The sequence below is a fragment of the Pan troglodytes genome, chromosome 2 (genome assembly GCF_028858775.2).
Source record: "Pan troglodytes isolate AG18354 chromosome 2, NHGRI_mPanTro3-v2.0_pri, whole genome shotgun sequence".
Taxonomy (NCBI): Eukaryota; Metazoa; Chordata; class Mammalia; order Primates; family Hominidae; genus Pan; species Pan troglodytes.
Genome location: NC_086015.1, coordinates 68,555,192 through 68,582,626, shown reverse-complemented (window position 1 = coordinate 68,582,626; position 27,435 = coordinate 68,555,192). Strand labels below are relative to the sequence as shown.

Genomic DNA, 27,435 nt, shown 5'->3' with positions numbered 1-27,435 from the left:
GTATACATTAAGCCAGGGGTCCCCAACTCCTGGGTCATGGGCCATGGGCCATGGCCTGTAAAGAACCAGGCTGCACAGCAACAGTTGAGTGGTGGATAAGCATTACTGCCTGAGCTCCACCTCCTGTCAGATCAGCGGCAGCATTGGATTCTCATAGGAGTGCAAACCGTATTGTGAACTGTGAGATCTAGGTTGTGAACTCCTTATGAGAATCTAATGTCTAATGATCTGAGGTGGAACAGTTTCATCCCAAAACCACCCCCACCCACCCCATCTGTGGAAGATATCTTCCATGAAACTGGTCCTGGGTGCCCAAAAGTCTGGGGACCACTGAACTAAGCAATTGTTCCCCACCCCACTCTTCCCTCAGTCCCTGGCAACCACCAGTCTGCATTGTGTTTATGGATTTACCTATTCTGGACATTTCATAGAAATGGAATCATGCAATTTGTGGCCTTTTGTGTCTAACTTCTTTCACATACTGCAGTGTTTTCTAGATTCATCTATATTGTAGCATGTATCAGTACTTGGCCAAAGAATATTCCATTGTATGGCTATACCAAAATTTGTTTATCCATTTATCCCTCAATGGCCATTTCGGTTGTTCTACCTTTGGCTATTGTGAATAGTGCTGCTATGAATATTTATTTCAGGCATTTATTTCAGTACCTGACTTCACTTCTTTTGGACGTGTATCTAGGATTGGAGTTGCTGAATCATACAGTAATTCTGAGTTTAACTTTTTTTTTTTTTTTTTTTGAGACAGAGTCTCACTCTGTCACCCAGGCTGGTGTGCAGTGGCGCCATCTCAGCTCATGGCAACCTCTGCCTCCTGGGTTCAAGCGATTCTCCTGCCTCAGCCTCCTGAGTAGCTGGGATTACAGGTGTGTGCCACCACGCCCAGCTAATTTTTTGTATTTTTAGTAGAGACGGGGTTTCACCGTGTTAGCCAAGATGGTCTCTATCTCCTGACCTCGTGATCTGCCCACTCTGGTCTCCCAAAGTGCTGGGATTATAGGCCTAAGCCACCGTGCCCGGCTCTGGGTTTAACTTTTTAACTACCAAATGATGTTCTACAGCAACCACATAATTTTGCATTTTTATTATCATATAATACAAGGGTTCCATTCTCTCCACATCCTCGCCAAAATTGTTATTTTCCCTTTTTAAAATTCCAAGTAAGTTAAATTTATCTTACTATGGTTTTGATTTGTATTTCCCTAATAACAAAAGATATTGATCATCTTTCCATGTGCTTGTTGGTCATTTGAATATATCTTCCTTGGAGAAGTGTCTATTCAACTTCTTTGCCAATTTTTAAAAAAAACATGAATTGTGTTAATAGTAAAATAAAACTCATCATAGAATTTCTCTCAACTATTTTAAATGTATAGTTCAACAATGTTCCTTTTCTCATTTTTTGATCTGTTTTTCTCATTGTTCTTGAGTTGTAGGTTCTAGATGTCAATTCCTTATCAGAGATATGATTTGCAAATATTTCCCCCATCCCCTGTGTTGCCTTTTTACTTTGTTGATAGTGTCCTTTAATGCACAAGGTTTTAAATTATGATGTAGTCCAATTTGTCTATTTTCTGTTGCCCTTGTTTATGATGTCAAAGAAGTCATTGCCGAATCCAATGTCATAAAGCTTTTCTGCCATTTTTTAAAAGAATTTTCTAGTTTTAGCTCTTATGTTTGGGCCACTGATCCATTTTGGGTTAATTATTGTATATAGCATAAGGCAGGATTCCAACATCATGCTTTTGCATGTAGGTATCCAGTTGTCTCAACACCACTTGCTGAAGAGGCTGTTCTCCCTCCATTGAGTGGTCTTGGCACTCTTGTTGAAAGTCACTTGTCCATAGATATATGGGTTTATTTCTGGACTCTAGATTTTATGTCAGTAGTCTATACATCTATTCTTATGCCAGTAGACTGTTTTGATCACTGTAGTACGTTTTGAAATTGTGAAGTATGATTCCCCCAGCTTTGTTCTTTTTCAATATCATTTTGGCTATTTGGGGTCTCTTGTTGTTCCGTATGAATTTGAGAATCCACTTTTTCATTTCTGCAAAAATGCTATTAGGATTTTGATTGGGATTTCACTGAATCTGTGGGTTAATTTGGGGAATATTGTCACCTTAGCAATACTAAATCTTTTAATCCGTAGACATGTAATATCTTTTTATTTATTTAGGTCTTCTTTAATTTCTTGAGCAAAGTTTTATAGTTTTTAGTGTAGAAAGCCTTTACCTCCTTGTTTAAGCTTGTTCCTAGGTATTTCTTTCTTTTGGATGCTGCTGTAAATTGAATTATTTTTTTAAATTTACTTTTGGGATGGTTCATTGCTGATGTATAGAAACACAATAGGCTTTTCTGTTTATCTTGTATCCTTCAATGTTGCTAAATTTGTTTATTAGCTGTAGTAATAGTTGTAATGGATTCTTGGGATTCCAATGTATAGTATGATGACATCTGCAAATAGAATTAGTTGTACTTCTTCCTTCCCGCTTTCTTTGCATGTCTTTTATTAATATTTCTTTTTCTTTCCTAATTTCTCTGGCTAGAACTTCCAGTACAATGATGAACAGCAGTGGTGAAAGCGGGCATCCTTGTCATGTTTCTGATCTTGTGGGGAAAAGTTTTTACTCTTCTACTATTGAGTATGGTGTTAGCTGTGGGTTTTTTTCCTAACTGCTCTTTATGATGTTGAATAAGTTCCCTTTTATTGCTAGATTTCTGAATTGTTTTATCATGAAAAGATGTTGAATTTTGTCATATGGTTTTCTTTAATTTAGATAATCATGTTTTTTTTTCCATTGTTCTATTAACGTAATGTATTGCATTGATTGATTTTCTTATGTTGGGCCAGCCTTATGTTCCTGGACTAAATCCCACTTGGCCATGAAGTACTATCCTTTTAGTATGCTATTGGATTCAATTTGTTAGTACTTTGTTGAGGATTTTTACATCTGTATAAGCAATATTAATCTGGTGTGTGTGTGTGTTGTCTTCGGCTATGGTGTTAGGGTAATACTGGCCTCATAGAATAAGTTAGGATGTGTTCTCCTATTCTTTGATTTTTTTTTTCTGAAAGCATTTGAAAGGGATTGGTATTAATGTTTATTTAAATGTTTGGTAAAATTCATGAGTGAACTGGTACAAACTTTTTGAGGAAGCCTTTGATTAATGATTCAGTCATTTTACTTCTTATATGTCCGTTCATATTTTTTATTTCTTCTTGAGTCAGTTTTTGTGATTTGTCTGTTTCTAGGCAATTTGTGTAAGTTTGCATGTTTTATCTAGATTCTCTAATATATTGGCATCTCTTTTATTGCTGTAAGGTCAGTAGACATGTTCCCTCCTTCATTTCTGATATTTAGTAATTGGAGTCTTTTCTCATTCTTAGTCGTGCTAGCTAAAGATTTATCAATTTTGTTGATCTTTCCAAAAGATCAATTTCTGGTTCTGTTGATTTTTTTCTATTATTCTTCTACTCTCTATTTCATTTATCTCCATTCTAATCTTTATTATTTCCTTCGTTTTCTTGTTTTTTGTTTGTTTGTTTGTTTGTTTGTTTGTTTGTTTTAGTTTGCTGTTAATTTTGTAGTTCCTTAGGAAGTAAAGTTAGGTTGTGGATTTGAGATCTTTCTTCATTTATTTTTTTTTATTAGTGTAGGTGTTTGCAACTATAGATTTCCTGTGAACATTGCTTTCATTGCATCTCACAAATTTTCTTATATTCTGCTTTCATTTTAATTTATCTCAAAGTATTTTCTAATATCCCTTATGATTTCTGTTTTGACCTATGGGTTAAGAATATGTAGTTCAGTTTTCACATATTTGTGAATTTTCTAGTTTTTCTTCTGTTACCGATTTCTTGCCTCACTCCATTGTGCTTGTGGGATCTCATTCTTTTAAAACATATTGAGACTCATTTTGCAGCCTAACATATGGTCTCTCTTTAAAAAAGATCCCTGCACATTTGAGAGGAATATGTAGTGTGGTAGGTGGGTAATCAGAAATGCCAAAATTGAGTGGCTTCTTTTTTTATTAAGCATTCACCTAGTTTCTGCAAGGTTTTGTTTAAATTCCACAGTTCCAAAAAGTTGGTTCCAGTTTTTGCCAACTTAACAGTTACTTCAGTGGAGGGACCAATTCTTGGAGCTCCCTAGTCTGCCATTTCTGTGGCATCACTTCCTCTACTTATTGTTTTTAGTCTGCTTTTTATAATCTAACAATTTGCCTTTTAGTGGCTACATTATTTTCCTAACTACCTGTATGCTGTGATATTGAACTTTTGGTTGTTGCATACTTTGGTGGTGTCCAGTTTTTTTGTCTCTTATAAAAATATTGATGCAAACTCCAGTTATTTCTTCAGGATAATTTCCTAGATGTCAAATAAAGTCACAGAGCTCTATTAAGTACCTATTTTAGCCACAGCACTCTCCTAGGTAGTGTGAAAGATGTAAAAATGATGAAGATGCAGTCTGCTCCTTCTAGGAGTTCACAGTTAATGAGTTGAACCCCTATAAATATCATTTCAATGGGAGGCAGAAATAATTCCAAGGGTCATCATAATAATGAATCAGTATAATTTGTACAGAGCAGGATTGCCCACTTCGACCTAATTTATTTGAGTGCCAGCCCTCTGGCCTACTGTGATGGAAGTATTTCTCTCTTGCAGAATGTTATGGGGAAAGTAAGGGAAAGAGAAGATTTGCTGAATTGTATATACCTTTTGTCCTCCTTCTTCCAGTGCAGTGTCACTTGTGGACAGGGATACCAGCTAAGAGCAGTGAAATGCATCATTGGGACTTATATGTCAGTGGTAGATGACAATGACTGTAATGCAGCAACTAGACCAACTGATACCCAGGTAAGTTTCCTTTGTCCAACTCAGTTATTGACTTTGGGGACCAAGGTACCAAACTGCCCAGCTGTTTAGACAAAATTGAAATCCTTTCATAGATAAGTATGTCAGTAGAGCAACGAGTAGATTAATTTGTCCAGATTTACCTGTATGTTACATTTATAATCAAATATCTTGTGTCAGTTTTGTTCTTCTCTGGTTATTTGGAGTGTATGTAGATTTGCTTTTGATTCCTATTGGATAATGAATGTTGGGTTTTGGGCTCATTTTCTTGAACTCATATTTCTAAAATGATTTCAATGTAGTATTCAGTAACTAGTGTCACATGTTCAGGCGGTGATTTGCTGGAGCTAACTTGTACCAGCTCACAAGAGCCAATCGATAAATTTTGCAGGAGTTTTGCAAACTGATTATTAAGTATAACCATTACTAAAAACTGAAAATATAAATCTATAATTAAATGTATGGTATTAAAAGCAAAGTTTATAAACACTCAGAACTTAACTTATACAATGTACGTATGTGTCTGTATGGTGGATGTACTATGTAAGGGTGTGCTGCCACCTATCTCTCCCCAGCTCTGTGTTCATTGACATCAAGTTCATAGCTTGAAAATGGCCATGATGAGAGTATTTACACCACAGGAATCAGCAAGGGCTACAATTCAGGGCTTAATTTATTATTTGGTTGATTGGTTAGACTTAAGAAAGTAATGGAGAAAATGTTAATGATGCAGATTAAATGTAAAAGAGTCTTGTGTCTGTAGCAGTTACATTGTGAATAGAACAAAAGGATGTGGAAATATTCTTCTAATATCTGAAAGGTATCTGATTCAGCAAAGACATCTTCCACATCACTGGTCAGTGAGTCAAGTTCTGGCCATACATCTTCATAATTCCACTTTCATCCTACCCTTAAACATAAAGAAAATATCAACTAACATTCATGCCTGAACTACACTCATTTGGCAATTACAAACATAGGTGGGCAACAGGTTCAAAAGTTCAGCAAAAATCAACAAATGTATTCTGTGACAATCAATTAGCTGTATGGAATTTAAAATAAATAATTATATATTTTATTGTTATTTCAAAATTGTTATACCTCCTTTATATCAGTAAAATTTATAATAAATACGCATATATATACATATGTATGTGTATGTACATGCATGTAATATGTGTGTGTTTGTGTACACAAAATATCTATAAACACACACACATCTTTTTTCTCAAGAAGCTGGTGGATAACCACTCACAAGCATACTGTTCTATATGGGCCTTGATTTTGGCATCATGTATGTAAAGAGAATACATAAAGAGAACACTCGGGTTTGCATAGCAGCTTTGCTAATTGCTGAAGATGGCATTTGAACCCAGGCTATTCCCAGAACTCACACTCTGAGTGAAGCCCCATGTGGCTGATGTACTATCTCCATCCTGAACACCCTCAGTCTGCTGCCTTTCAAAGTGTGTTGTTAATGGATAAAGAGTGTTAAAAAAATAAATTAATATGGCAGTGTTGTTCATGTTGTCATCATCGATCAATTAACCAACATATGTGACTTATAATAAAAATATATTATTTTATTGAAATGTTCCAAATGATGAATGCCTGGAAAATGTTAGCTATGGCATCTAAAGCAATCATGAACTGAGGACTTGGCTGCTCCCTTTCAGATTCAAAATATATTTCCCTTTAAGTTATTCTATTATATCCATTTGACTATGGGATGGCTCCCACCATTGCAGTATGTGAATAATTTCTTCACTTTGTAAAAAGTTCCCGGTGGCTTTCTTTGGACCAAAAACAGAGGAATAGGCAAAGTCTGGAGCCACGTAACAAAATTTCACATTCCACACATAGATTTTCTAAGGCAAAGATATCTCAGTCATATTTGACACCAAGCCCCAGCACTTTTGCACCATGCCTCAGCACTTTTGCACTGTGTACAGCACACTCAGGCATTTGATGAATATGTATTAAATCACAGGATAATTGCTAACCACTGAGGCTGAGAGTGAATACGAGCAGGTGTGTACTTTTGTTCCTGTTTGCATATCTTGGAATATTACCTATACACAGATGACCTCAGTTCATAACAGGGACTTCGTCTGCATGATTGAGGGGTGTTATATGAATTCCTGGCATTGGCCAATTGAATACACCTTTTATATCTACATTTGACATTCTGGGATTCTGTTGTTATCTTTAGGCAAACTGGGAAAGCAAGTTCATGATTAGCAAATTCTGATTAAGAAATTAATTTAAATGTGAGAACATCATTTGGCCTTCAGAATTTTAAAACGTTAACAACTAATGATTTTAAAATGATATCCTGCTATTTCATGGCTTACATGTCCTTTTACAATATTTTTTCTCTTTTTATACAAACGGATGAATAAATACGGCTTTAAAAATCCTCAAGCTGACCCCTGCCCTTTATTAAAGCACCCACAAAGGGACTAAGATTATATCTCATTTTGCAATTGAAGACATTGGGACTGAGAGATGTCATGTGACTTGCCCAGATTCACACAGAAATCTGAAGCCTTAGACTTCTTAGCCTTTACATTTTTATCCACCATGACCATTAACTTGAAAGTGCATTGACTTGAAAGTGACTTTGTTTTTTTTCCCCCATCACGTCTAGGACTGTGAATTACCATCTTGTCATCCTCCCCCAGCTGCCCCGGAAACGAGGAGAAGCACATACAGTGCACCAAGAACCCAGTGGCGATTTGGGTCTTGGACCCCAGTAAGAAATAGACTGGGAGAAATGGGGAGGGCAGGATGGGGGCTAACATTCTCAGACATGGCTATAGAAAGTGGGCTACTGTCCAGTAAGCAGCCATTCCACGTAACATAACTGCATGATTTTACTCCAACACCCAGTGCTCAGCCACTTGTGGGAAAGGTACCCGGATGAGATATGTCAGCTGCCGAGATGAGAATGGCTCTGTGGCTGACGAGAGTGCCTGTGCTACCCTGCCTAGACCAGTGGCAAAGGAAGAATGTTCTGTGACACCCTGTGGGCAATGGAAGGCCTTGGACTGGAGCTCTGTAAGCCAGTGGATTATTTGGAATTAGGGGGAATGGGGGAAACATTGAGGGGTATGAGGAGTCAGCGGAGGGGGGCGCCACTTGGAAATGTCAATGGGTAATATTTCAGAGCTGGATTTGTCTTATGATTTAAATTGTTCTGCTCCACTTATGTGTAGTTGGCCAAGTGTGCAAGGACTCTTAGCTAAATGTTTAAGGAATGCACATTTTCAAAAAATGGATAAATCAGTTTACAGTCTGCTTGAGTATCTGTCCTGTTGGGCTGATCAGAAATCCCAGTCTTCACTGAGTCATATTAGTATGCAGTAGGTTTGTAGAGGACCAAAAATGTCAGGAGAGTGAGGAGAGAGGCTCTTACTCTGAGTCTAGATTCCTCCTGCATCCTGTGGTCCCTAAAAATCAAGTGGCTCTTGGTTTCCCCTGACAAGAATGGGAAGTGGGAATCCTCATCCAGTGCTGTGAACCTGCCTGCTGTACACCAAGCACCATCTATGGGTTTTTATACAAATAGAACTTTTATCTTTAGGAAGCTTCTTGTTTTCTGCCCTGCAAAAAGCCCAGAGATCAAGAAATAGATTAGTATAGGTGAGGAGAGGGCATAAGAAGAATGGAGATTAATATCTCAATAAATATCATAATATAGAGAGAGAAATTTGAGAGGTGCAATGAAACAGAGCTGTGTAAAAACCCAGACCTTGGCATTTACTTGTTGCATGGCCTTGAGCAATGTGGTTTAAGTCCATGAGTCTCAGTTTGCTCTGCTCTTAAAGAAGACGGAAAAGAATACTACTTTACAGGGCTGTTGTGAGGATTATTTGAGATTATGTACGTTAAATGCTTAGCAGAAAGTACTACTCAATAAATAGTAGATAATCTCACTCTCATGTCTTGAGCTTCCAAACACTTATCCATGCATCCATTTATCCATCTGTCCATCCGTCAGTTCATCTTCTCTAAGATCCATCTGCCTACTCACCAGATATTTGTGAAAGCTTGCTAGAGAAAGAGCAGTGAAGAATGAATAATAAAGCCCCTACCTTCATGGAGATTATTCCAATGGATGATCCAGTCAATGAACAAATAAGGAAGTATGTAATATAGCAAGAGGTACTGATAAGTCCTAGAAAGAGGTCAAGAGGAGAAATGGAATAGAGAAAGATGGGATGTGCTTTTAGAGAGGGTGGTCAAAAAAGGCCTGACATTGAGCAGGACCTGAATGAAGTGAGGGAATGACCCACATGGGTATTTAAGTGGTACAGCAAAAGGTGCAGTAGGTATGAAGTCCCTCAGATGGAAGTGTTCTTGGCTTGTTCAGGAAGCATCAGTAAGGCCAGCATAGCTGGAGTGCAGTGAGTGGCGAATGGTAGATGGGTCAAAGGGGTAGTCAGTGGCCACATCATAAAGGGTCTAGTAGATCAATGTAAGGATTTTGGGTATTATTCAAATGAATTGGAAAATCACTGGAAGGAAGGATAGGATTTGACTTTTGTTGTAAAGGGTTATATTTTGTGATTTTGAATACTGAGCTGACAGATTTCTCACTGAAATGGATATGGGATGGGAAAAAAAGAGGAGACAAGGGTGATTCCAAGGTTTTTGGCCTGAGCAATTTGGGAAAGTGGTGGGCCATTTACAGAAATGCACATTCAGGAATTGTCAACCTCTCCACCAAATGACTGACCATTTCTCTTTCTGAACATTCAACCTAGTGCTCTGTGACCTGTGGGCAAGGTAGGGCAACCCGGCAAGTGATGTGTGTCAACTACAGTGACCACGTGATCGATAGGAGCGAGTGTGACCAGGATTACATCCCAGAAACTGACCAGGACTGTTCCATGTCACCATGCCCTCAAAGGACCCCAGACAGTGGCTTAGCTCAGCACCCCTTCCAAAATGAGGACTATCGTCCCCGGAGCGCCAGCCCCAGCCGCACCCATGTGCTCGGTGGAAACCAGTGGAGGACTGGCCCCTGGGGAGCAGTGAGTATTCCCTGAAGTTCGCTTGCTTCTCTTTCACTTGACGTTGGGTTTAGGGGAAAAGAGACTAGAAACACCTTTAGAGCATATTTTTTTCTTTAAAAGGGATTGACATTGTGCATTTTCATTTGCTTTGAGTAACTTGTAATGGGTTAATTACAGCCCTTGATGATACTGATACTGCCTTCGTCCACCTATAAGCTGTCTCGATTGGGTGGAGAAAGGGGATATCGTGGCTAGGTGATATGATCACATGGCCTCCTGGAGGTACCGTAAATACCATCATGATTCATCCTGGAGGCCACAGGCAGCTCATACCTGTAGGGGAATTAAGAAGACAGAGAAACTTTTCTGAAAGGGAATTCTAAATGAAAGTCACTTTCCCTTCTACTATTTTCCAGAAGGGTGCAGTCTCAAAGTGGCATGGTTGCTGTGTAATTTGTAGTAGTAAGTCATTGTCCTGGATTAGGGGGAAATACTAGTCTAGGTAAGATTTGTGCTTAGGAGAGAAGTACCCTAACCTTAAGGTTATCAGCACAATCTCTGAGGGAAGGTGCGTAGGTTTGATCCAAAGACTTACACTTCTAAATTTGGGGACCTTCTGCAGGTCACTTCTCCTCTTTGAGCCTCAGTTTTCTTATCTGTAAAATGAGGATAACAATAATTCCTGCTTTCTTGGGTTGCTGTAAGAATTAAATAAGATGATGCAGATAAAGTGCTTTGCGCCCTGCCTGCCACAGAGTGAGAACTTAATAAATGTTGACAGTTGTCTTTATTATTATCATTATCATTGTCCTTCAAATTAGGAAGGCCTTGACAAATATCTGATATCAAAGGAAAAGTATGCTTTGGAATGTTTTAAAGTTTTTACTAAATAATTAAATAAAAATATGCTGTGCAATACCAGACATGTTAAATGGAACTGCAGGAGGGGAAGGGTTTTAAAGGATCCTGGGTAGGGACGTAGTTAGGTGTTTACTAATTATTCAGAGGTCTTCTTTTTAATTGTTTACTATTAGTTTCCTTCTAGTACTGCTAATTCTGTTTAATTGTTTCTGGGCTAAAAAGAATTAGAAGGAAGCTGTCTGTTTCCCACCGCGGTTATGTTTCAGTAAATTAGATGTACTTTCTGATGAATACTAATTAGCCACTGAGCATTTGCACCCACTGTCTTTGCTGGTTGTGTGCAGAACAGCTGCCAAGTTGCCCAAGACCCTCGCTATCCCATCCCCCTCTCTTGCTTTCCACTTTTGGGCTTCCTTTGCCTAGATTAGAAGAGATTTCAGTTCTGAGAAAGTAAAAGGTGATCCAAGGAAGTAATCACCGAGTGTCTCATGGTTTTTCCTTGTTGACAAAATTCAAAACTCACACATGTGTAGTCTAATGATAGCGCTAGGATTTAAAGAAAGCGTTTTAGTGCTGTGCTTATTTAGGACTACATTTGGGGATGATGCATTCCTTTAAGATTGAATGATTCTGCCCTTGGGCAGAGCTCCCAATTAGGGAGGATTAGGTAAGCTTTTTGTGGCGATGGGTAATACCATTCTTTTCCTCATTGTGCCTGTTTTTTGTTTGGATATTTTTTCCCCTAAGTTAAGTGAGGCTGAAGCTGGACAATGTAATTTTCAGCCCTAGCTTGACGTGTCTGACCTGCTCCCAGGAAGATGAAGGATATACGTCATCTTTGCATTGCATTGCATGGTACACAAACTGTACATGGTCTTCCTACCTTCCATGGCAGAAAAGGCGGCAAAGTGTTATAAACACTGGGGAATGGGAATCAAGTTTTTCAGTGGTTTCTGGAGTAAGAACTTCTTTTTATAATAGATTTCTGTATACACTTGAGCAAGGTGTGTTAGCAATTAGGAGTTTTGCAAAAAAAAAAAAAAAAAAAAAAAGAACAGAAACTGACTCAAGTGAAAGAAAAACAAACAAAGCTGTTCATTTAGCCGCAGTAGGGACAGGGACCAGAGCATCTTCAGGGCTCTATCTCAGGGGCTGGCAAGTTTTGTCTGCAGAGGGCCAGATAGTAAATCTTTTCAGCTGTGTGAACCATACAGTCTCTGTCACAGCTAATCAGCTGTGTGTTGCAGCACAAAAGCAGGCATAGACAATATGTAAATAAGTGCGCATGGCTCTGTTCCAATAAAACCTTATTTCTAAAAACAGGTGGCCGCACACATTTGGTCTTTGGGCTGTGGCTTGCCAACCCTTGATCTAGATAGAGGGGTAACTAAGGGATAATTTCTTTAGAGAGTTTCTGTCTTAATGAATCTCTTTTAAGCCTTTGCCACTCTTGAGTTATTCTGCTGAGGATTCAAATTCCCAGGCAAGTCCGATTGCCCACCTCTGACCACAATAGGGCAGAGTGTCTTAATTGATAGACCAAGATGGCGTCTGCCATGAGGAGGAATGTTTTCTTAAAGGAAATTGGGCTGCCAGATGTAAGGAAAAGGATGTTGATTTGAGCAGGTAGAAAAAAACAAATGTCTGTCTCCCTTTGCTTCTCTAAAGGCCATTCTCCTTTATTTTGTCCATTGTGGATGACAAATTTCAAATACGTTTTACTAATAGATTCAAAATTTGTTCAAATAAATGTTTACCTAAGAAAATGTTGTCATGTAAAGAGGGCAGGGACTTTGTTAACAAAAGTCCAGACTGAAAGTCTGCAACATGGAGGAATGGAACTAAGAATCCCTGTTAATCAAATAATGGCAAAATTAGACCTGGAGAAAGGTTATGTACAATACTTCATCTGTCTGTGGGAGTATAAAGACCCAAGCAGGCTCAGGATTCAGACAGCTCAAGAATGTGCAGTGCAACTGCTTGGCCCAAGCTGAGAGCTATCACCAGCACTCCAGTTGGATTCTCAGTAGGAAGCATCCAGTCACTCCCTGGGTCGCCAGTGGATTGCTTGACCATGGATCAGGTGTTCATCCTTGCACCCATCAGACATATTGGAGAGAGAATACCATGGAGTTTCTAGAGCTGTTCCTTCCAGAATCTTTAACTGGACCAGGTAGCAAATCCTGTGACCAGCACTATGGAAGGTAATAGGGACACAAGTTAAAACATTGAGCCTTTCCTCAAGGAGCCTGCCATTTTACTGGGGCAATAAAGCTGACAGGTGACATAATAAAGGAATGATACAAGATTATATTATCAAGGAGAAAACTCGAGGGCCAAGATATAGATGACAAATCTATTTATACCATGAAAGGCCCTTCCTAACATTTAAAATTCTGGTCCCCAAACAAAGCTAATTAAAATAATACTTCTCTGTTTTTTATTATGTACTAAGCTGCTTAAAAGTAGGAAGGTAGGAAGTAAGGCCAGGCATGGTGGCTCACCCCTGTAATCCCAGCATTTTGGGAGGCTAAGACAGGAGGATTGCTTGAGGCCAAGAGTTCGAGACCAGTTGGGGCAACATAGTGAGACCTTGTCTCTACAAAAAATTTTAAAAATTTACCCAGGTGTGGTAGTGTGCACCAACGGTCTCCAGCTGTGCAGGAGACTGAGGTGGGAAGATTGCTTGAGCTGAGAGGTTGAGGCCGTAGTAACCTGTGATCGCACCACTGTGTTCTAGCCTGGGTGACAGAGCAAAACCCCACCTCAAAAAAAAAAATAGGAAATGAATATTTTGAGATTTAGAGTAAGTATACCAGAATCATCAAAGATAGAGGTAACATTTTTATAACTTGAAAAATACCTAAATATTTTCTCAAGAGGAACTAATAAATCTATTATCCAGCTCTACATTAAAAAATTAAACCCAATATAAAATGAAAGTGTAGGTACTGATTTAAAAACACTTATAATTTGACCAGCATGGGCAGGGAAATTAACAGTGGTCCAGTTCAATAAGCAACAAAATGTATTCACATCTTGATACGGAAGAAGCTGACCAGCAAGAAGCAATGTTTGATAGAGCCTATTTTGAAATAACACTGATATGAGCTACAATTAGCTAGAAAGCAAAAATCAGCCTTCAGAACCTAGAACTAACAACATACTTGCAAATGCAGTTTGAGTCTTGATAAATCATGAGAAATACATTGCTTTGTGGACCAGATGATTATTTTATAGGCAAACTGATTTTACAAGGGTCGGGGTAAAGGACACTAGCAAACATTTTGGGTTTAAAAAGGTGAAGAAGTTATGGAAAGAAGAAAACACTTCAGGTGTAAATAAGTGAACTATGAGAGGCTTGTATGGGAAATGAAATGAAATGCAAACATAACACCATGACAAACCATGAAAGAGAGGGTGTTAGGCTGAAAGCGCAGCCGAAGAGAGGTTTGTCATGATGAAATTCAATTAAGTTCATTGGGGAAGTAAAAAATAAATAAAACAAGTCTTACTACCATTAGCCACCGAAGTTCAGGCTGTTGTAAAGAGAGAGAAAGGAACATTTTATCTGCTAGGAAATGATGTCTAAATGACATTCCATGATGTTTTCCTGGAGTAATTGAATGAGTTCATACAGAAGCTTAATTTCAACAACTGGCCATTCATTAGGCATGTAATTTGACCTCCGCGTTGAAAGGAAAATCAAATAGTGGTTCTAAATAGGCACTTGAAGTTTTGAAAAGAATTTCCAAATAAACTGTGGTGTCCATCAACACCTCTGTACCTCTTAGAGATGCAGAGGGGATAAAGACAGTAAGTGGCCTGCTTTGGAAGTCACATTAGGCATTTATGGAACCCCTGTAGAGGGCCTGAGGCACGCCAGAAGACACATTTCTGCCCTCCAGGTGTGTCTATAGGATGTGTACATGAAACAGCCCCACAATGGGGAAGTTCTTGGGTTTTCCTGATTGCTTTTTGTCCTTCGTGGATGACTTGAGAATGCTTTTCAGCACATTTGTCTTAACCTTTCAACCAGCTGCTTTTGTGTCCCTAAGATGGAGATTGAGGTGGGGATTAACTTGTCGACTGATGTGTTTAGTGTTCCAGTACCTGTGCTGGCGGATCCCAGCGGCGTGTTGTTGTATGTCAGGACGAAAATGGATACACCGCAAACGACTGTGTGGAGAGAATAAAACCTGATGAGCAAAGAGCCTGTGAATCCGGCCCTTGTCCTCAGTGGGCTTATGGCAGCTGGGGAGAGGTGAGAGTGAACTGTCCGTCTATAAATACAGAGGAATTGTGTTAACCAAACTGTATTTATCATTCAGATTTTATTTTCACGGAGAAGAACTAGCTCTAGTAGAAGCTTCTGGGGTGGGGATTAACTAGGAAACCTGTCTTCTTAAATTCTGGACTATTTTAAAGTGTTCCTATTACCACTAAGAGACAGTTTGGGTACACAGGTGAGGAAAATTAGGTGAGAATACAGATAAATACTGGTTTAAGTTATTTGTTCACCTCTGATGAATAAAAAATAGATGCTTTTAAAGTGATTGAAAATATGTGTTAAATCGGTCCATGGAAGTCTTGCCCTCTTCTTCATAGTTTTGGGGTGTTTGTGTTATGCCCTGTTCCCATGGCCTAATGTCTCCCAACGTTCCAAGTCCCTAATGAAGCCAGATTGAATAGGTGTTATAATTCCTATGAAAGATGATGTATTTTTATTGCAGAAGTGAGTAGTTAGCTGTGTTTTCTCAAATATGGAATTATTTAGCTGCTACCTTTTCAGGGTTGCCTGTGACGACTGATAAGGGACGACTTAGTATTGGAAGCTGAGAAAACCATGTCCTGTTCTCAGCTCTGGCTCTTAAAAGTTTTGTGACCTTGGCAAATAATGTAGTATCTTTGCCAAATATTTATATCCTCATCTGTAAATAAGGATAGTAATAGCACCAACTTCTTAGTATTTATGACCATGATATGAGGTAGTATCTATCAAATGCATAGCACATAGCCTTTAATCAATTAACTGCTACTATAATGTAGTAATAATTAATGTTAAGAATAATTATTAATAATACTGTGATTAAGTGGGGGTTTGAGCCCTTATGATACATAGGGCCTAGATGCTTATTGTTTTGTGTTTAATTAACTAAGAATATATCTCTCTATTCTTGAATCCACAGGGAGAGCACATATTTAAAGTTTGTTGAGTTGTTCTGTCTTGACTATAACATTTATCAAATAAAACACAAGAAATAACACTTTGGAGGTCCCAGTGCCAAGGGGGGAAAAAGACAAATGAGATTGATGGGCATGTTAGTCCACATCCTTGGCTGAATGAAATCACGTGTCCACATTTCATGGTTTCAGCCATATAACCTAGTAGTCATAGGCAGTCATAACGGGATTATTGTTGACTTTCATTGACAGTTATGTCATTCTGGAGAGCTTTGTTGAAGGGAAAGAAAAGGGAATGAGGCTTTGTGACTCATGTATTGTGGATTTCCCAAAACCTCCTCGCAAAGTTCTGTCCTGTGGGGCCTGTGATTAAGCTTCTGTAATTGGATTCAAGCCAGGAGAGTACACGAACTTGCTGGGATGCTTTGCTGTCAGCACAGACCAGATCATTCCAAATTCTGTGGGAGATCTGGCCTTGACACAGCAGGGAAACCAAATGTCAGTGTTGCTGGATTTGAGCGCAGCAGCACTGTCCAAGAAATACAACGTGTTCCTGCCTCAGAAGTTTAGATCTAGCCAGGAGTCAGAACCTTATCCAGTGTTCCCACCACGTTGTTTATTCATCCAAGGGGAAAGTCATAGTTGTCCTCACATTCAGAGATACAGTAAAATAGGTTAGTGTCATAAAGGGCTATGGAGACGGAGTCAGAGAACAGCCAAGGATTGGTGACAGCTTCTTAAAAGTTGCCAGAAAATAGAACCAGTTAAGTCATTATCTCCTTTGTTTGGTATTGGGTAGTTTTTGTTTGTTTATTTTTGTTTTGGTTTGGTTTGGTATTTCTCAAAGAATCTTTGTTGGGAGGCCGAGGTGGGAGGATCATGAGCTCAGGAGATCGAGACCATCCTGGCTAACACGGTGAAACCCCGTCTCTACTAAAAATACAAAAAACTAGCCGAGTGTGATGGCACACGCCTGTAGTCCCAGCTACTCAGGAAGCTGAGACAGGAGAATCACTTGAACCTGGGAGGCGGAGGTTGCAGTGAGCCGAGATCGTGCCACTGCATTCCAGCCTGGATGACAGAGCAAGACTCCGTCTCAAAAAAAAAAGAAAGGATCTTTGTTACTTGCTAACAGATTGGACTTGATCGAGTTAATTAACCTCCCTTCACCTTAATTGCTTCATATATAAGATGGGGCAAATAATTACACTCCTCTTGATTAGATAATATATGCAAAAGTCCTCAGTGCAAGTTAAGAGAAAGCACTTAATAACTAATACCTGCCATTAAGGTAGGAGAGCCTTGGTCTGTTTTACGTATCACTATTGGTAATTCACCTTGGTTCCATCTGTCAGAGGCTTACCTTGCCCAATGCCATAATTGAGTTTGGCTAAGAAATTAGGGAGAAAGAAAATTTGTCATTGGCCTTTCAGACAAAATAACTGCAGCCTTCCTTTTCCTTCTTCCAGTGCACTAAGCTGTGTGGTGGAGGCATAAGAACAAGACTGGTGGTCTGTCAGCGGTCCAACGGTGAACGGTTTCCAGATTTGAGCTGTGAAATTCTTGATAAACCTCCCGATCGTGAGCAGTGTAACACACATGCTTGTCCACACGACGCTGCATGGAGTACTGGCCCTTGGAGCTCGGTACGGCCCTAACTATTCATGTTTGTTAACCAAACTATCTAATTCCAAGGTATTCTGGGGCACTCCTCTGTGGCAGATAATGGTCACACTTGCAAGGGCATCCCAGAAACTCTGCTATAAATAGTCTATTATTTTCTCCATATTGGCACATAATAGAATTAACTTTTTATGATATTGCCAAAGTGACTTTACAGAATAAGTGTACCTCATACAGGACCTGGTGCCAAGAAGTAGCTGCCTTTTCTTAGCCTAAATACACACACACACACACACACACACATACACACACACATACATAGTGATTTTAACAGACAACTCAATAGCACACATTCTTTCCTTTTCTAAGCTGTAGTAGTTTTGACTTTTTGGGAAAGATACCTGCTTATTGAGGCCAAAGCAATTTTTCTTCAGTGACTGTAATTTGCCTGTGTGACTCGGGTACAGCTCTGAACATAATTTTTACAAAGTCTGTGCCCACAAAATAGACTAAAATCATTTAAAAATGCAAAAGACCAAAAATGGAACAGGTGACCTGGTGCCTTTTAGGGTGTCGGGAATGTTCTCTCTCTTGCACAGAGACAGGAAGCCCGTTTGGGACCATTTTTTGCTTTGGTCCTAGTCTTCCTTTGCTATCTGCTTAGCCAGCAGCTGACATGGTGAGACAGGTTTGCCACTGTAAATATGATGCAAACTTCTGGGGCAGCTCTTGGCAAACAGAAGGATCAGCTGTGTCAAAACAATACTTTGGCTGAGTTGTGCCCATAAGCTGTGGAGCCGTCAGGGCTGTTTCATGTAAATAGAGGAAAAATGGTCCTGTAAATACATTAATTGCACTGAAGCTGAATTTAGTATTGTATTCAGTCATATCCAGAATGTTTTTTTACCCAATATGGTTCTCAGAAGTCTTAACCATCCCTGAAACCAGCTAAAGAGCAGATTAAGTGAAGTGACATGGTTAATACCTGTTGACATTTCTAAGAGTCAAGGGTTTCAATGGCTGGGGTTGTGTCTGCAGGTGTAACACTAACTATGTAATCACCATACTTTATATTAAGTAGAAATCTAGAAGAATTTGGAGCATTATCTCCACTGGTACTATTTAGCTGGACTGTAAGTATTTTCTTCCATAACTTAAGAAATGCCACTCTGAGTCAGAGAGCTCTGGTCTGTTGTATCTCTAGTCAGTTCAGCAGGAGCATTTTCCCTACAATAATGGCACCTTCCCCAGATGAACATTTTTGAATATCAGAAATAACCTTAGAATCTCAGGAACATCTTCTGGCATTCCCAACTTCCCTCATCTCCTATTATATATTATTTTTCGTGAAATTCCCTCTTAAGCTCATTGTATTATCACCCAGTTCACTAGACCAACAGCAATACCAGTACCAGAGTTATGTCTTAGAAAGTCTACTAGCTCTCCACAAAGTTAATGAACTTTGACCCAAAGAAAAAAAAAATCTCTTAACCCTTAGAAAGAAACACACAAGCCTATTTATTGCATGTTCTTGTGGTTTGGTGAAAAAAAGAAACCTGCATTTCCCTTCCCAGACTCAATTCCATTGATCATCTCAGTTCCATTGATTATTCTATATTTACCTCTCCAGGAAGAATTATTTGGGAAAACAGGGGGAAAAACATAAGTCTTAGAGAGTTATAAATTAATTTCCGTGGTATTCTCTTCCTTAAACACTTTCTAAATACGCTAAATTTTTTTTACACAGGATCACTGCCCTCCCCCGCAGATATTTTAAGAGCATAAATGTTTAAATTTTAAAACATGAACTGCTAATTATTGTAACTGAAAACATAAGGTTTATCTCATGTAGTTGTTCTCCTTGGGCCTGCACACAGTTCTCTGAAACAGAGGAAGAAAGAGAGAGAGAGAAAGAAATTATAATGCTCTAGTATGCACAGAAGCAAGTGCATGCATTTTTAAAATCATTTTGCTGCCTATATGATTTCAATGGTTTTTTTATAAAGTGATCATTATTCAAATATGCGAAGCCTCTACAGTCTAAGAGCAAGGCCACTTCTGCAAGGCTTTTAATTGTGATCTTAAAAAATTAAATCAAAAGCATTTTCTTTAAAATATCTTTGTAATATATTGCTTTCCCTAAATATATGAGTGAGAGGGCAGTCTTTCAGATTCTTACTGTAGAGTTTTGATTTTAATTGTATGTTTATTTCTGTGGATGCTTTGGTATAGTATCTTAGTAATTCCAAATGTAAGCATACCTCAGTAATTGTGTTAATAGCCATAAAGCCACTTCCATGGTGCTTCATCATTGTAACTGACGGTGAAACTAACAAGAATAAAAAGTATGTTGGAGGTGCTAAAATGTTGCTTTCAACAGAAAGCAACTTAGATTTATTAGGGACCAAGGGTAGCAATTAGTCCTTCTGCCTGGTTGCTTTCTCTCTCCCAGTACTCCCATGCATTAGATGATGTCAAGAAGCAACTGCTGCTGTGTGAATTAGCCTTCTCCAAGGTCAAAATGGAGATAGCCTACTTCAACACTTGTTACTAAAGAGCAGTATTTAGGAAAGAAACCCCAAATCACTATTAATATAGCTTCCAGCGTCCCTAAAATGAAGCTTCTGTGAACCTAGGGTTTAAGTCCCCATCTTAGATCAGCCATTGGTTCTGGCTCAAGTCATTGCAGATTTAAGAATCATGATGGTGAGAAATATCCTCCAGAAATTCAACCTTTTCTATCCTTTTTAAAATGGGCCTTTGGACTCTTTTTTTGGTAATGTTTGTTTATTTATTTATTTTTTTTTTTTTGAGACAGAGTGTTGCTGTGTTGCCCAGGCTGGAGTGCAGTGGTGCGATCTCGGCTCACTGCAACCTCCTCCTCCCGGGTTCAAGTGATTCTCATGCCTCAGCCTCCCAAGTAGCCAGGATTATAGGTGCCCACCACCACACCTGGCTAATTTTTGTATTTTTAGTAGAGACAGGGTTTCTCCATGTTGGCCAGGCTGGTTTCAAACTCATGACTTCAGGTGATCCACTGCCTTGGCCTCACAAAGTTCTGAGATTACAGACATGAGCCACCATGCCCAGCCTGAAATAAGGTTCTTAAACTCACATGCCTTTCAGTCGACTCCTGCAGTCAGTCCCAGGAGGACACTAAGTAGTCAATGCATATGTCCTATGACTTGAGGAGTAAATTGGAAAGAGACCTCTATACTATCAAACCACAGCAGAAAGTAGGCTAAAAATCCAGAGCGTTCTAGAGAAAGCTAATTCATCTAGATAATCACAGATTAAAAGTCTGCTAGGTGATACCATGTATCCAAGATGGGTCTTCGGTGTTCCTTTGTGCATTGCCCTGTCAACCTGCTTGCTGATCACCTTGGAAACTGTGCTTCTCCTTAGGAGAAATTGCTTGTTTGGGTTTTTCATGACAAACCTAAAAATGTTCTCTGAGCCTTGCTTTAGGTGCATTGGAATAATGCTTGTCGACCCAAGTAATGAGAATTTATGAGCTCATGAAGGAATTGTGCTTTTGTTTCTGCCTGGCTAACTTATGAATTTTTGTCTACCTCATTTTCGTATTAAAGTTTGCAGCTTCTGTAGGTAGGAAGAGAAAATGTTTGATACCAGTATTTTATAACCTCACTGCTTCTCTCCCTAGAAGAAATAAAGATTGTAAATATCACTACCATATTTTCTAAACACAGTTTTAAGCAGCCACACCTAGAATTTTCTGAATATTTTGAGCAGTACAGATTTATATGTGTTATATAATAAAGCATATTTATTTTTTCATGTTATTTAATTTTATATACAATGTTTAAAAATCAGTGTTTATCAGCAGACTGTAAAGGCAAGTAGGCTCTGTGGATTAGAAATGAATGTGTATGTTTCTTTCGGTTTTAAAAAGATACATTTTAATTTTGTAAATTCCCTCCAACCTGTACAACCCCTCCCTCAAATCTAAGTAGCCAAGTATCTAGCTTTGTGTAATTAGACAGCTTCAAGTATGTATTTTAAAGGGATACTTTAAAAACATATTTCTGAGTTGAAAATGATGCTTAGATTTATAAACAAAAATATATGAGGCTTAACATTTTGTTGGGTATTTTTTCTTTTCTAATACTGTTGTCCTGAGTTATTGAGTCTCAACTATGAAATATGCATGCTCCATTTATTGAATTTGTAGATAATGATAAATTATAGCCAGAAGACAAAAAAAGGTGATTGGAAGAAATGGTTCTGAACACATAAGAGACAGCTAGGTACAGGAAAAAGCAAACCTAATGTGCATAAATTTGATTACACTTTATTCTTTGTGTTCAGATAACTGCAAAAGGCTTACAGCATTTGTCAATTTTGTTATTTGTTCACTGCAATACATTTCAGAAAGCATTTCTTATTAAAGGAAAATAAAATACTACAACAACTACCTTGGAAGTTTCAAGAGAGCCTACCCTTTTCAAAAAATACCTAAATCCTAAAAATGACCCGGAGGCCTATTGATACCTCATCCTCCTCCTGAGCCTCCTTTTTGCAGTATAGGTTATTATGGTATTCATGGGTGAAAGGACCAAGGTAAGGAGGGTCCCTGTATGAGTTAGGGTTTATTTTTAATAAGGTGAGAAATAAGATAACTTCTCCAAAGGAAATGAAGATAACAATAGCTAACGTTTGCTGTGTGTTTACTGTATAACAAGCCAAATTAAGCAAATACACATCACATTAACCCTCTTCTTTTAACCCATGAGGGAGGTGCTGTTAGGAACCCATTTGACTAGCCGATAATCTACTTCAGTGATAGGACCTCGTCGTTAGGGTACTGACTATTAATCTTGTTTTGGCAGAAAGAAACAACCTATGTTCAGAATGAACTTTTAGGTTCCTGTTTATATTCCATAAAGGATGTGCCTAAAACTCAAACTTCATTTAGCCTCAACATTATTTAGCTAATTATGACATTGTCCATTTGATTCCAGCAAAAGAAAATCCAAATTCATTCCTGTTATTGGTAAATTCCCATAACCAGCAATTACAAAAGCTTCAAACAACTGTTGTTTAGGGAATGGCAAAATATTCCTCTCTTTCATTTTGCAGATACATTCCTAGCCAGATTAGGAGGATGATATCAAGATTTTGACTATAAGGAATATCACATTAAATGCATATGTATTTTTTATAAATATGATACTTTTACTACAATGAAGACATGTTTAAACATATTGCTGGCATCTTTAGAAAATAAGAGCCACATTATTTGGCTGTATCAGTATGGAGTATAAAAAATAAGATAGTTTTTTGTGGAACAAAGTGTTATGACATATGAATTTACAAAGTTTACCTTAGTTCTGTGTAGCACTCATCTCTAATGTGTTCAGAACAATCAAAATACTTGCCTGCATCTATTTCACTGGAGACAAAACTTAGCAGGCTTTTAATAATCTTTTTTCAGTATTTACAGAGATTGTATGCCTATGAAAGACTGATCCTGCCTTCTGATGCTATTTTGTGGTAGCTTGACAGTTTCTATTTTCATGGATTTAAAAAGTCCACAGGTTGGGGGAGCAGGGTTAGGAGTGTTATTGGACTCTGAGGAGGAGTCCAGGTCCTCTCCCTCACTCCTGTTGTGGAGTTGCCCTTCTGGAATGGAAAGAAATAGAAACTTTGGAATGTGGAGTGGGAGGTAGAGGTTGAGTCCAAGCATAATTGGCTAGGAGGGAATCCTGGCGATTAGTGATGGCAGTTGAGGAAGATTTATTTTAATGCCAGGGGTTGGGGGTTGGGGCAGAATAAAAAAACTCTGGGTTGTTTCTTTAAAAAAAAAAAATCAATTTTTAACAAATACTTTCTAAGTGCCTACTGTAGGCCAGGGACTGTTCCAGGTGCTAAGGATACAGCAGTGTACAAGTTAGAGCTCTTTGTTCTAAGGGAGCAAGAGAAATTTTAGTATTAAATCAATACTAAACAAATGTAATTAAAGAACTGATGCTTTGGTTTTCCTGGCAGCTTCGCCACCACCATAAAAATAAAAATACAACTTGCTATTAGGGTAGGTACCTTCATGGATACTGCTGATGTTTATTCAGTAAGTATAAATTAGCAATTTTATCTTTGCTTTTAAATGTGCAACTGGCCAGTCATTTTAAATGACAGATGCTGCCTGGCTGATGGCACAGAACTTTTAAAAACCTCCTATTGGAGAATATGCTTCCAATCACCATTCCATTAGAACCCAAATGTGAGCTCAGTGGTCTGAGAGCCAGGATGAGTGGAGAACCTAATCTTCTGCCTTCTCCCTGCTGGGTCCTTGGCCTCCACACAAGGTGGAGAGTTGTGGTCTGAGGGTACTTTTTCCCTTTGTTATTTAATGGGTACCAATTAAAAGATGTGGAATGTGCGGATCTCCACACCATCTTCTTTGCTTGTTGCTGTTGTTTTCTCTAAAGTGGGATCAGTGTCATGAATGGTTTTAACAACCATAATCTCTCTTTCCTGAAATTTATAAAATAGAAAATTGGCAGCCAAGGAAAGCATGTCCAGGGGTAGTATGGAAGATGACTCATGTAGGCTGAACCCAGAAATCCATCACTCTTAGCAAGATCTGCATCCCCTTTCTCTTATGAGAAAGAGCTTATGCCTTGGCCAAAAGAATCTGGTAGCTTTCTGCAGCGATGTAAATGTTCTCTATTTTTGCCTTCCTTTATGGAAGCCACTAGTCACATGTGGTTAATACTGAGCACTTGAAACATGGTTAAGTGACAAGGAAACTGCATTTTTAATGTAATTTTTTAATTACTCTAAATAGCTACCTGTCGCTGGTGGCTACCATATCGGACAGGGCAACCTCAGGCAACAGGACATCTCTAACAATTAATAACAAACTGGCAAAGAAATCAATAAATTTATAAAAATAAATTGGGGAGAAAAACCGTATTCCACATGTAAGGGGTTCCCCCATAGGATGCCCATGCCTCTGGTGATTAGCATTCTCTTGCCTTTCTTGTGTTTCGTGCCTTTGTTTTGGAAAACTTCAGTGGGTGTTCCTTGACAGCTGGGCATTAGAAAATGCAGAGGACAGTGAAAAGATGGCCTATCAGAACCAGGGGTCTTGAGAGTAGTAACTCCAGGGCTTCATTGTAAAAGCAGCTGTTAAAACAAACTCTCCTCTGTGAATCTCAGAGTTCAAGTTCATCGTGGCCATAAGTTCAGTTAAGGAGAAAGCATGTTTATGTGTTCAGTGGGTTGAAAGGGCAAGGCTTGATTGATGCTTTTTAGGAGACGGCAAAAGTGGAAAACACCAGGTAGCCACCCTGTAGAAGCTTGAATTCCAGGAGATCATTCCCTCTTTGAAGGAAAAGTTTCAGGAAGGCAGCTTTTCATATTCATTGAACCCAGTAGGTGAAGGTTGAGCAGATTAGCTTTGCAGGGCTCTGTTTCAAAGACACATCAGAAGAAACCGAGTTGAGGCAATGTCTCTCCTCCATGACTGTAAATGTAGTCATTTAATTTTGCAAAACTTAATGTCTACAGTGTCAAAAAAAAAAAAACCTCTTATTCATTCACATTTTTACTCTATACTGAGGGCCCCAAGAAATTTAAATTTATGCAACAACATTGACTGCAAATTGACTGATAATTGCCATCAGTTCTCTTCCTCAGTGGCCAGATAGAGTGTTTTCCCCCCGTTTAGGGCAACATCCTGAATTAAATTATAATCTGACAGATGGTCTGTTTTTAGAAGCACTGATTAATCTACTATGCTCACTCTCAGGTTGTCTATGCACTAAAATGAGAAATAGTTCAAATGATTCTCCCTAAGCCATTTTCTTCTGAAATATCTCAGAAAGTGAATGAATTGATAGCTTCAGTTATCCAAAAAGGAGCAGATTTTTTTCCCCACTTAATTTTTCACACAGTGTGTTTCCTCCCATAATTATAGGGAGGACTTTGATTTTTTTTTTTATTATAACAACCACTTACATTTTGGAACATTTACTTTGTGCTCAGAATTATGCTAAACAATTCACCCACGTTTGCCTAACTTAATCCTCTCTACATGATGAAGTCAGCACCATCAGAGAAGTTGCTTAGTTGATCTCACTGTTCAGTAGTGGTCTCTAGGTCTCACTGCTGGGAAGTGGCTGAACCAGGATTTGAACTTAGGATTTTCTGAATTTTAAGCTAGTGGTTTAAGCCAAGATATAATCCCCTCATCTCATTGTTTAGTTGATGAAATGGTAAAATGTAACATGAGTGGAAAGGGTATGTCTACAATGTAGGATTTTATGTTATCCCAGAGTGTAACTATTAATATTTGAAATGTTCTGAAGCTAATTGAGCCATTTACAAGTTTTGCTTAGGGGATAAGCAAAGAAAATCGGGACTGAATATAAGAAAATTGTCTTAAACCAAGTAAAAGAGCAAGATTTGGGGTTTTCAGAAGATTTTAAGAAAAAAGCAACCAGTATTAAGCACATATTGGGTGCTATCTCTGGCATTTTTAGTAGAAATGGAATAACTTGAGGTATTTTCTTTATTTAGTAGATATATAGATAGTCAGGATGATAGATTTTATTAGAGCCAGTCAGGTGACTTTACATCTGTTCATGGTGATGAGGTTCCTTGCAGAAAGTAAGATGCTATAGCACTTACAAGTGAATTATGAAAAATGGTAAAATTTACTAAAATGTGATCTCACCATAACTCTCTGGTTGAAATAAAGCATATTCAATGCATTGGAACGTCTTCCAAACTATTTATTGAGCTAAAATTAAGCTATAGGAGCTGAACTCTTCTTTTAGCAAAGCTGTCTTGTTCATTCCCATTGGTAAGACAGTCAACCACCTTGAACCCTGTTCTTGCATCCTCTTCCTCTCATCATCCCTCATTCTCACAACTACCTCTGTATTCCTTAGTCCATGTGGCAGGTGAATAATAAAACAGTTACGTTTGGGAACTTGGTAAGATGAACAGAGGGAAATACAACAGAGAAAAAGCAGACTGTGTTTGCTTCCTTTTTCTTAGCTAGGACAGAGGAAGAAATATAGACAGAGCCAACATATTTTAAGTGAAAAACCTGTTTCCCCAAGCATTTATTTAATTGCCCCATACCTGAATTTCCTTCTGCCTAATGAAACCCACAGTTCAAACTGGCTGCCTCTCTCAAACTAGGCATACTACAAACAATGTTGAAATGAGTGAATGAGCTCAGCTACTCAGGTGCTGAACTCCTTATCACATTAGCCCAGAAATATGGAAGTAAAGAGCTAACTGGTAGAAGGGAATCATTAAAAAGAAAGGCATAGGATTATTTAGTGCTGTTGTATTAATAATGATGATATCCTGACTTAGAGAGTTGTACGGTATTTACGTAAAAGAGTGTCCTTGATTTGAGGAAAAAAGAGTTTTAGAGATGATGGGATGTTATGTCTCTAAATTACTCTCAAATTTTTCAGGGAAAGACAAAATAATAATAGCATATAGAGAGAGAGATGGGGGGAGCAAATGTGGTGAAATGTTGGCAATTGGGGACTCAGGATGAGGGGATAAGGGAGATCTTTATGATGTTCTTACAATCTTTCTATAAGTTGGAAAATGTTCAAAATAAGTTACTTTATAAAATTTCTTAAAGAAACAAATGTATTCAGAGTGTGTTTTTTCCTTCACAAGGAAGTAAAGAGTAGATCTGGATTTATTTCACAACTTTAAAAATTCTGACACATTCAAGGAAGCTGTTTTTAATCTGAGATTTGCACTGTAATGTGATAAAAAAGGGACTGGGGTGTGGCAGAGCTCAGCAGAAACGAATCTTTCCTACTTTTTATTGGCCTTTTCCCATGATTTTCTCTTTCCTAAGCCTTCTCTCCT

General features: G+C 38.5%; 1 protein-coding gene and 1 long non-coding RNA gene across 12 annotated transcripts in view; one reads left to right on the top strand and one right to left on the bottom strand.

Moving 5' to 3' along the window:
* ADAMTS9 (ADAM metallopeptidase with thrombospondin type 1 motif 9) overlaps positions 1-27,435 on the top strand; it is a 175,441-nt gene that overhangs the window by 76,236 nt on the left and 71,770 nt on the right. For 2 of the 4 annotated variants that reach the window (XM_003309854.6, XM_528704.8), the window contains 6 exons: positions 4,760-4,879; positions 7,527-7,631; positions 7,769-7,936; positions 9,646-9,915; positions 14,861-15,022; positions 17,412-17,588. In XM_003309854.6, coding sequence (XP_003309902.2) covers positions 4,760-4,879; positions 7,527-7,631; positions 7,769-7,936; positions 9,646-9,915; positions 14,861-15,022; positions 17,412-17,588 — 1,002 coding nt within the window. Of the gene's footprint in view, positions 1-4,687; positions 4,880-7,526; positions 7,632-7,768; positions 7,937-9,645; positions 9,916-14,860; positions 15,023-17,411; positions 17,589-27,435 lie in introns of all 4 variants that reach the window. The other 2 variants (XM_016941459.3, XM_016941458.3) reach the window with 1 other exon arrangement.
* LOC104005592 (uncharacterized) overlaps positions 21,862-27,435 on the bottom strand; it is a 28,285-nt gene continuing 22,711 nt past the window's right edge. For all 8 annotated transcript variants that reach the window (XR_008546994.1, XR_008546999.1, XR_008546995.1 and 5 more), the window contains one exon: positions 21,862-24,998. This is a non-coding gene — a long non-coding RNA (uncharacterized LOC104005592). The remainder of the gene's footprint in view (positions 24,999-27,435) is intronic.